At 37.6% G+C, this 11,328-nt stretch overlaps 1 protein-coding gene and 1 pseudogene across 1 annotated transcript in view; one reads left to right on the top strand and one right to left on the bottom strand.

The window, feature by feature from the left end:
* ACTL6A (actin like 6A) overlaps positions 1-11,328 on the bottom strand; it is a 35,133-nt gene that overhangs the window by 11,619 nt on the left and 12,186 nt on the right. The window contains exons 4-7 of the mRNA XM_045850828.1: positions 8,937-9,037; positions 7,694-7,791; positions 463-557; positions 59-165 (exon numbers count right to left, since the gene is read on the bottom strand). Coding sequence (XP_045706784.1) covers positions 59-165; positions 463-557; positions 7,694-7,791; positions 8,937-9,037 — 401 coding nt within the window. The remainder of the gene's footprint in view (positions 1-58; positions 166-462; positions 558-7,693; positions 7,792-8,936; positions 9,038-11,328) is intronic.
* Positions 3,315-4,097, top strand: LOC123826771 (annotated as a pseudogene).

The following is an 11,328-nucleotide window of genomic DNA, read 5'->3' as shown; positions in this document are numbered from 1 at the left end:
CATAATAAAAAAACATAATTTTAAAAAATACCAAAAAAATTCAGTAGTCATCACTTACTTTTGATGCAATCATATATGGAGGAATGAGTTCTATATTCATTTCCTGGAAGAGTTCTCTGCATTGCATAGTAATAAAGTCTCCAGCAAGGGGGGATTTCACGATACCTATGAAAAAGAGTAAACAAGGCTAGGACAGCATTAAGTTCAAACTCCTTGGGACAAATGTCCTCAGTGGATTTATATGTCAATAATTCTTTTCAAGGAGAACTAACAGAGCTATCCCTCAAAGCATGCATCAAGCTATGCATCAGTTTTAAATTCATGTTATACACCACATTTAAAAAAAATCTCTTCAAAAAAGACATTATTTGGAACTTGGTATGTTTTGACAGCCCAGTTTCATTGTCTGTGTCTTCTTGACAGCTAACACGGTCTCGGAGCCCACTGGTTAAATACACGTACCTTGCTGAAGGACATAGCCGTCGTGGACTGGAATTGCAGTGGTATGAGTGGCTCCACTGTCCAAAATAAGCCCAGTAGAGCGCCCATTAGCAAATCTAGTTTAAAGCATTAAGGACAAGTAAGAATTAAGGCTCCTAAAAATAATGTTTATTATAAAGGGAAGGTTTTATGAAGGCATTTGTAAACAGAGGCATTACGGCTTGAAATGTGTGAAAGTAAATCTAGGGCTTAAAATTGGTATCAAACAATGACTCTGGACTAGAAACAAATAATAGGCAGGACTGACTTCTAGACCGGTGGTGGGAAGAACTTGGGGAACCCTCTTTCCCGCAGAGAGTCCTGTTAAGTTGGTCAAAACTAACACAATCACACACTCAGAGTCTCTGGAGATATATCTAAGGGCTTATAACAAGTTGAGAAGCATTTACTTAATGAAATCCACAGAAACTTGGTAAGCACAGAGGGAGGCTGAGGACTTTGAGCTAGGAACTAAGGGCATGTCACAAAGAATTAAAGAAGTAGTTCAGCAGTGTGGCAGCTGAGTGTGCCCATCCAGGTCGACTCAACACAATGAATATGGGCAGTTCCCACTCTGAACAGCTTGGCCCAGAACATCTTGAACATTATTTAGCAATGGAGCCATTTACTTGGTCATCAAATATTTACTCTGCATCTACTGTGTGCCTAGTGATGAGTCTCATGGTCAATAAATGAGGGAAGGAAAGAGGTCAGTCTGGTACCAGCATTCCTTCAGCACAGAAGACACAAAGGTGAACCAACTGTCTCTGCCCTGAGGTATATCCTGTTTAGTAAAGTAGAAATCAGTAGGTAAAGCTGTAAAAAGAACAGCTCAGGATGATGCCCCAGAGGGTACTACGGAGAGACCACCTGACCAATCCCTGAGAAATCCAAGTATAAGCCTGGGACAGGACACAGGGAAGAGGAGGAACATGAGAAAAGGCTGGGAAACAAGAGAGCAGGTGAGGTCAGGGAAATGTAAGTAGTTCAATAGTATAGACTGGAAGAAGAATGAAGGAAAGAATGAGGAAGATGATTCTGGCTTAAAGCTGGCTGGCAATTAACAAAGATTATTAAGAGGAAGGGTTGCAGTAATCCCAGAAACAGCTTGCACCTAATGTAGTGGATAGAGAAATAAATGGAATTGAGAGATGGTGGGGTGGGGGTGGAATACATAGGTCTTGATGACTGATAAAGATTAAAGAGAAAGATTTCTGGTCTGCACAAGTGGAACTATGATGATACACAGAAGGAGATGGGGAGAAAAGACAAAGTCAATTTTGGACAGAATGAGTTTAAAGTGCTTATACAGATAACTAACAGAAAATGTTCTTGTGGGCAACAGCCTGGAGCTCACATGAAAGATCTGATACAGATATGAAATGGCATTTTTCACTGACTAACTGATATCTGAAGTCAAGGAAATGGGTAAAATAAGCCAGAAAGGGCATGTCAAGAGAGATTAAGGCCTAAGGGCAGATAACCAAAGAATGGGTAGGGATGACCTGGGGGAAGAAGTCTGAGAAAAAATGGCCAGAAAGACAGGAGAATGATTTATGTTTGTCACTACTGGTATCCTGTTGACTTCTGCTCAACTATATACATAAACACTAATTTTATTGCTATTAGTACTGACTAATACAGTAACATCATCTACAAAGTAGAATAAAGGTTTATGGACCCTCCTATAGGTGGCAATTATAAAATCTAGACATATTATTTTATTTATATTGTTAAATTCTCACCCAAGGATATGTTTATTGATTTTAGAAAGAAAGGGAGCAAGAAAGAGAAATATTGATGTGACAGAGAACATTGATCAGTGCCTCCTATATGCACCTCGACCAGGAACAGAACCCGCGTCCGAGGTATGCGCTATGACTAGGGATCAAACCCACAACCTTTTCGTGTACGGGATGACACTCTAACCAACTGAGCCACCCAGCCAGTGCTGGACAAATTATTTTATTTGTTTTAGTGGGAGGGTAATGTAGGGAGAAACAGAGAGAAACAATCATTTGGGAAAGATCGGTAGATTGACTTCACTATGCAGACTAGGTGTGGAACATGCAACCCAAGCATGTACTCTGACCAGGAATTGAACTTGAGACCCTTCGCTTTCAATACGCCCAACCAACTAAGCCACACCAGTCAGGGCTGGACAAATTATTTTAAATGAACATTTTAAGATGCTGGAAAGTATTCAAAAGCAGTCAAATTCCAGCCAATATTTATTCTCATAAAGCTATAACTCAAAGTAAGAATCTCAAGTGTGCAACTCCCTTGCCTAAAAGTGCTCCCCAGTTCCATGACTATGGCTTATGGTAGGAAAATAGCTAAACACTTAAAGCAGAACGTTGGAAACTTGAGAACTACAGAAAAAGGTGAAATCCAAAATCTCAGTATAAAATCTACCCAAATCTTTCGGGCTAACTATTAAACTGTGCAAGTATAAGACTTAAGGGGAATCAACAAAAATGGGAACAGTGAACAGAGATTAATCCACTTTTGAAAAACAGAGCTGTATCCATGACTTCTGTGATTCTGCCACATTTTAAGCTAAATGCATTCTCCAGGAGTATATAGCTTGGGAAGCAGAAAAGAAGCCTTCCCACTAGCCTAAGGTGTCAAGAGGACAGAGCCTGTCTGTGGCTGGCAAATATGAGATCCCAGATATCAATTAAGATGAAACAATGCTACTCTTCTCATTCATACTTTTGTTTTAGAAAATATAATTATTGTCATGGGAGTTGGTTTTTAGGTCTATGAGACCCAAAAGTTGACCACTTCTTTGTGTGCAGAGGACTGCACCCAGCAGCCCAGTGGCTGTAACCATGCCACAAAACAAGTATATTGAGTTACATCATAAGTGCTATGGATATCGTTTGGATTACCATGAGAAGATGAGAAAAAAGGAAGGTCGAGAGGCTCATGAACATTCAAAGAAGACAAAAAAGATGATTGGTCTGAAGGCTAAACTCTACCATAAACAGCGCCATGCTGAGAAACTACAAATGAAGAAGATTATCAAGACGCATGAAAAGAGAAACACCGAACAAAAGAATGATGAAAAGACTCCCCAAGGAGCAGTACCTGCCTATCTACTGAACAGAGAGGGACAGTCCTGAGCTAAAGTACTTTTTAATATGATTAAACAAAAACGAAAAGAGAAAGTGGGAAAATGGGAAATCCCTCTGCCCAAAGTTCATGCCTAGGGAGAAACAGAGGTATTAAAAGTTATTCGAACAGAAAAGAGAAAGAAAAAAGCATGATAGAGGATGGTTACTAAAGTCTGCTCTGTCGGAGATAGCTTTACTTGAAAACCACCGAAATATGAAAGATTCATCAGGCCAATGGGCTTACGTTTCAAGAAGGCCCATGTAACACATTCTGAACTGAAAGCCACCTTTTGCCTGCCAATACTTGATGTAAAGAAGATTCCCTCATCCCTGCTTTATACAACTTTGGGTGTTATTACCAAAGGTACCATCATCAAGATGAACGTAAGCGAGTTGGGTCTTGTGACCCAAGGAGGCAAGGTTATTTGGGGGAAATATGCCCAGGTTACCAATAATCCTGAAAATGATGGATGTATAAATGCAGTCTTACTGGTCTGACAGAAGTTTCATACACGTAACTCCCTATAATTATTGAAGACTATGCACCAATCAGGAAAACCTGACTGTGATGTTTCTACATACTACAATTACTACAATGGCTTACGTGTCTGTAGCCATCAAGAAAACTATTTTATTGTAAAGAACATTAAACTGGCCCAGGTTTACAAAAAAAAGATGAAAATATAATATTATTTTCTTTTTTAAAGATTTTATTTATTTACTTTGAGAGAGAGAGAGACAGGGAGAAAGACAGGAAGAGAAACATCAATGTACATCAGTGTGTAAGAGATACAGTGATAAGTTGCCTCTCACACACCCGCAACTGGGGACCTGGCCTGCAACCCAGGCATGTGTGCTAACTGGGAATCAAACCAGCAACCTTTCGGTTTGCAGGCCAGCAACCAATCTACTGAGCTATACCAGCCAGGGCTAAAAATACAATTATTATTTTCATAAAAATGTTATTTATGTTAACAATAGGTCTAGTTTGTTATTTTAAAATAAACCAATAAATGTTAAATTCTTAGTTTTGTCAAACAATAATATTGATAGATATAACACATATAAACAAACTCTTTGAAGTTTTCAGTAAATTTAACTGTAAAGGAATCCTGAGGCCATAATATTTGAAAAGTCAAAACAATTTTAGAACAACACTAAGATGTTACTTGTCTTTTTCACTCATTCATAAGTGTATAGAGTTTTCTAGAGAGTATGTCATGTGTGACACACAACTGACTGAATGCAAAAGCCAGATACGAGACTTCAACTTCTGCTATTAAGTCCAACATTAAAGAGGTTTGAAAAAATGTAATACTCTTCTCATTAATTTTCTGGGTTTAAAAAGCAGTATTTTTCATTGATATATAATATATATTAATTTACTTAAAATAATACTAAGCAAATATGATTTTAAAGTTTCTGTTTCAATTTCCAATATTGTAAATACTGCTAGATACAATGTATATATATAAAAGTTCTGGGCATAAAAATTTCAAGAATTGCTGGGCTAGGAATGATGCTAGTCAGGAAAATTCACAAATGTGAAAAATTCTACAGAACAATCTACTTCCCTGAAGAAAGAAATTTTGAAAGGAAAAAAAAGGGGATGGGAGGAGGAGTAGAAACTACACACTTAGAAAGACCTAAACCCTGGCTGGTGTGGCTCTGTTGGTTGGGCATTGTCCCTCAAACAGAAAGGTCGAAGGCTGGATTCCAGGTCAGGACACATGCCCCGGATGCAGGTTCAGTCCCCAGTGGGGGCGCATGCAAGAGGCAACTAATGATGTTTCTCTCTCACATAGTATGTTTTTCTCCCTTTGATGATCCCTTCCTTCCCGTCTTTGGAATCAATAAAAGAAAAAAACATTTTTTTTTAATTTACCAGCTTAAACCTTTTTTTTTAAGATTTTATTTATTTATTTTTAGAGAGGGAAGGGAGGGAGAAAGAGAGAGAGAGAGAAACATCAATGTGCGGTTGCTGGGGGTCATGGCCTGCAACCCAGGCATGTACCCTGACTGGGAATCGAACCTGCGACACTTTGGTTCGCAGCCCACACTCCATCCACTGAGCTACACCAGCCAGGCCACACTAAACATTTTTAAAATAAGAAAACAGCCCTGACTGGTGTGGCTCAGTTGGTTGCCTATGGACCCCAAAGCAAAAAAGGTCACCTGTTCATTTCTAGTCAAGTCACATGCCTGGGTTGTAAATTTGGTGCCTGGCTGGGGTGCACAAGGGACAACTGATCAATCTTTCTCTCTCATGTCAATGCTTCTCTCCCTCTTTTTCTCTCTCCCATCCCCTCTCTCAAAATAAATAAATAAATAAATAAATAAATAAATAAATAAATAAATAAAAGCCTTTTAAAAATTGTGGTTACATCTTTTTTTAATCATTTTTAGAGAACATTGTAAAACCCTATATAGATATATACATCCTGAAATTTCTACAGATAAAAATTAAATAATGTCTGGGATTAACTACAAAATCATGGTGGGAGGGAGAAAGGTAGGGTTATAGCTGGTGTAATTTAACTATGTGTTGAAAATTGTAGAACCTGGATGATGAACTTACTATGGAGGTTCAACATTCTACTTTATTTTGTTTGTGTTAGAAATTTTCCAAAATAAAAGATTAAAAAAATAAAACAATGCCAATTCTGTTTACACTTTCTTTATAAGTAAGCAGCCAAAGACTTATGTCCAAATTGGGGACAGCCATCTTTAAATTATGGACTTGAACTAACTTGCTTATGTTGACTTCATTTTCTAATATGGCAACATAAAATTAAATGAAATAATGCACACAAAGAGCCTACCAGTACTCTTGTCCTCTACTGAAAAACCTTCAGTGGGTCTCTAGAGTTCAAATTTTTTTATATCTAACATTTTTTATATCTACATTCAGGCTTAAACCTATTTTACAACTCCTAAGTATAACATAAATCTTCAACTATAAACTAAATCATGACACAAATGCTTTACTATTCACCTCAACACTTTTGCTAAAGTCATCTCTAAGACATGGCACTACTGACAAATATTAGATTAGTTACCAGACTGATCCTCATGTTCACGTAAAATTTACCTGTATATTATAGCAACTCAGGAAGATATGCAGGATGAGTAAAAGTAAAGTTCAGATTTTAAATACCTAATTCAAGATCACACCAATGTAAGCCCTGTAACTTGATCTCTAAATAAAGGGCTCTTTCTTCCATATAACACAACTTATTTTTTTTTGTATAAATAAAGGTTGCCAGGCTACTATATTATGCTGCAAAACTACCATAATTACTACACAAAAATTTCAAATTAATCATGTACTTCTTTATGACTTTTGCCAATGGTTATTTTGAAGTAATATTAAAAGCTATTATTTAGCTTCTAACAAGAATATTAGCCCTGGCTGGCGTAGCTCAGTGGATTGAGTGTGGGCTGCAAACCAAAGCATCGCAGGTTTGATTCCCAGTCAGGGCACATGCCTGGGTTGCAGGCCACAGCCCCCAGCAACTGCACATTCATGTTTCTCTCTCTCTCTCTTTCTCCCTCCCTTCCCTCGAAAGAAAAGAAAAGAAAAGAAAAGAAAAGAAAAGAAAAGAAAGAAAGAAATCTTAAAAAAAAAAAGAATTTTACATTACAAATTCTTTGAGGTGAGGGCATATTTCCATATCTGTCCCTTTATATGCTTGCAAAAACTATCTGGTGATTTAGTATTAAGTAAAGTTATAGCCAATTCTACTTTTCTATGGTATTGGAGGAGAGGGAGGAAATGGCAGTCTCTGAACTATATCTTAGCCAACTGGATACAATACTTCCTCCTATGCACATTCTCCTTCAAAAAACAAAATTCTTAATAACCTTGTTAACAAGCGGGATTTCAGTGCATCTTTCCCTTACCCTCTCATATTTTCTCGTATATCACTTCCAATAAGAAATACTAAAAGATGGGTAGCTAAAAAGCAAGACAGAAAAACCCCCAAAGTTCTGAACAAGCAGGAATTAGCTCATGTCTTCCTGCTGGGGCATCATCTTCAGGAATACCACATCTACCTTTACAGAAAAGCTAAGCATTGGTCTTTCAAGGATACGCAGTCAAAACTGCAGTTTTGCAAAGGAAGAACGCGGGGATGTTGTAGTGTTCAAACATCAACTCTGTCAGTTTCTCTCTCTTGGCTCTGGTGTTCCACTGGATAAGGAGAAAAAAGAAAAGCAAGTCATTTGTTGTTTAAAAACTAAACTGTTGATTTATCTCAAGATTCATCACAGCACTATATTAACAAATATGTAAAATGTTAAAAATAGAATAAAATACCATGGCAAATAACCTTCATAATAACAACTTTATTATATTTAATACATTTCTATTTATTTGTAAATAGATTTAATAAATAAATTAAATACAAATTAAAACTTTGTTATTATTTAGTATATAAAATTGTTTGCTGCTATGTATTCTATAAAATTAAGGAAAATTAAGATTCTTATAAAGAATTATTAAATCTTAAGAGCACCATGGAATAGACTGAGAGCTGTAAGAGGGGAGAGGGGAGGTGGGGACTGACTGAAAGGTGAAAGCATTACACAAAAAACATACATGAAGGACCCGTTGACATGGCCAATGGTGTGGGGACTGACTACAGAAGTGGAGGGCAGGCTGCGGGGGTGCAAAGGGGGGATATGCGACAACTGTAACAGCATAAATAATAAAACATTAAAAAAGTAGGAGATATGTCAAAAAATGCTAAACACAGTTGAACTTCCCAAGTTCATTAAAGAATGCCAAATTAAACCCTCTAAAAAAAAAATCTTAAGAGTGAATCTGGTGATGAAAATCCTAAGTGTGACTTTTAAACCACCAAATTCTCCCATTTATACCTTTTACTCATAAAAAAACCCAGAAGTTAACTATAATAACAGTAGATTGATAATTTACTATTTCACAAGAAGCTTCAGTCTACCAATTTGCAGCCCTCATTCAACATCTCTCCCAGACACCTGAATATAAAAGCAGCTATGTACTGCACTTGTGGCACAAGGGACAATTCATAAACCAAAATGGGAAGCAGCCCAAGGATTCTACTGTTAAGTAAATCCCTGGAAAAAATAGATAAATAACCACCAGAACTCATTAGGGTGCTTTGATATTATTCTGTGAATATTTTATTTATTGAAATAAAAGTTATAGTATTATTTAAAAATTAATCCCTCTTCCCCTAATTTTCAAACATCAAAATATAAATTTCTAAGCTCCTTTAAAGCCAAAAAACTTTTTTTTCAAATGAATGGTCCTGGGGGGAGAGGAAACATTAGACAGGCAAGTCTTGTCCTTACCGGTGCTTCTGACATGAGGACAGGATGCAGGCTGGGCTCTGATTTGACGTGCATCTTGTAGGTGTGATCCAAAATAGCCTGGAAACTATCCCAGTCCTCAACTAGAATGTAAAATCAATGCCTTGAAAACAGTGCTTAACTGGAGATCAATACAGCATTTTTGGAGAGATTTTTTTCTAAGATTTACCATTAAATACTTTAATACACAGAACCTACTTATTCCACAGCTCTACTTCCTAACATAGTACTTTATGTAGACATCATCTTTGCTTCTAGATATAGAAGCTTTTCTTGGTTCCTGCAGTTCCAATAGAGTCACAACCCCAAGACCTGTGCCAAATATAAATAATGTGCATAATAGACTTACAGTACCACATAAATATTACTCAACAAGTACTTATTAGAGGCCCAGTATGCCTTATAGGAATGGTAAAAGGAAAGAACTGTATGATGTAGGCCTGACATTCAAACCCTTACAATATGAGACTTTCGGGCAAGATGAAGACATAGATAGATATGCTTTGCCTCCTCCGGCAATCATAGAAAGAATTACAACTAAACCTCAAAAACAAATAACACCCACAACTGTCAGAAAACTGAATTGTATGGAAGTCTGACAACCAAGGATTTAAGGAAGCCACATTTATCCAGATAGTTAGAAGGGGCAGACATGTGAACACGTGCAGAGTGTCAATGAGACACAGTGTGGCGTGGAGAGGTAGTAATGGCAGCAGAACAGGTGGTCCAATAGTCATGTGTGGTTGATAAAAATCAGGAGGGATACCTTGGGAGCAAGCTTTCACAGCCCCAGTCCAGACCACACAGCCCAGGGTTCCAGCGCCAGGAAGATAAATCACCATAACTTCTAGCTATAAAAACCAGTAGGGATTGGGGTGGCAGAAGAAACTACCAGATTTTCAGGAAACCCCACTTAAAGGGCCCACACAGTCTTTAAACATACACCCACCCACCCACTCTAGGATTCAGCACCAGGGCAACAGCTGAAAGGACGCCAGTCACATAAAGGGAGTGAGTGAAGAGAATGGAAACAGGGAATGCCGGGCAAACCTCCAGAAGCCAGGCAACAGCCTGGCCCCTCTCCGAGCCCTCCCCACACACAGAACCACGAAGTGGTAAAGTGGGATGCCCCACCCTGGTGATAACCTAAGGCTCAACCCCACCTAATTTACAGCCACCTTTTCTACAATAGGCCATACTGCTGAGACAGGAGAATCAAAGCAGTTCTATTCAATTCACAGACACAAACATACGAGGGTGCTGAATAGAGGAGACAAAGAAATATGGCCAAATGAAAGAACAGAACAAAACCCAAGAAAAGAATGAAATGAAATGGAGATAACTCACCTATCAGATGCAGAGTTCAAAACACTGGTGATCAGGATATTCAAAAGAACTCAATGAGCACAGCAATAATATAAAGGAAGAAATGAAGGTTACAATAAACAAAATAAAGAAAAATCTACAGGGAACCAACAGTGAAGGGGAAGAAGCTGAGATTCAAATCAAAGATTTAGAACATAAGGAAGAAAAAAACATTCAACCAGAACACAAAGAAGAAACCTATTTTCAGAAAAAATGAGGATACTATAAGATGCATCTGGGACATTTCCAAGCACACCAACATCCAAATCATAGGGATGCCCGAAGGAGAAGAGGAAGACCAAGAAATTGAAAACTTATATGAAAAAAATAATGAAGGAAAACTTCCCTAATTTGGTGAAGGAAACAGACATACAAGTCCAGGAAGCACAGACAATCCCAAATAAGATAGACACAAAGAGGACTACACCAAAACACATCATACTTAAAATGTCAAAGGTTAAAGATAAAGAGAGAATCTTAAAAGCAGCAAGAGAAAAGGAGAGAGATACCTACAAAAGAGTTCCCATAAGACTATCAGCTGATTTCTCAAAAGAAACTTTGCAGGCAAGAAAGGACTAGCAAGAAATATTCAAAGTGATGAAAAGCAAGGACCTACAACTTAGATTACTCTACCCAGCGAAGCTAACACTTAGAACGGAAGGGCATATACAGTGCCTCCCAGACAAGGAAAAGCTAAAGGAGTTCATCATCACCATACTGTTATTATGAAATATTATTACATGAAATGTTAAAGGGACCTATTTAAGAAAAAGAAGATCAAAACTATGAACATTAAAATGGCAACAAGTTTTCAACTATCAACAACTGAATCTAAAAAAAACCCCAAACTAACAGAAAGTAATAGAATCATAGATATGGAGATCATTTGGAGGGTTACCAGCTGAGAAGGGGAAGGAGGAGAATGGGGGAAAAAGTGCAGGCATTAAGAAGCATAATTGGTAGGTATAAAATAGACAGGAAGATGTTAAAAATAGTATAGAAAATGGAG

Source organism: Phyllostomus hastatus, unplaced genomic scaffold (genome assembly GCF_019186645.2).
Source record: "Phyllostomus hastatus isolate PE091 unplaced genomic scaffold, TTU_PhHast_1.1 phas_contig_86, whole genome shotgun sequence".
NCBI lineage: Eukaryota > Metazoa > Chordata > Mammalia > Chiroptera > Phyllostomidae > Phyllostomus > Phyllostomus hastatus.
This window is presented reverse-complemented; position numbering and strand designations above follow the sequence as displayed.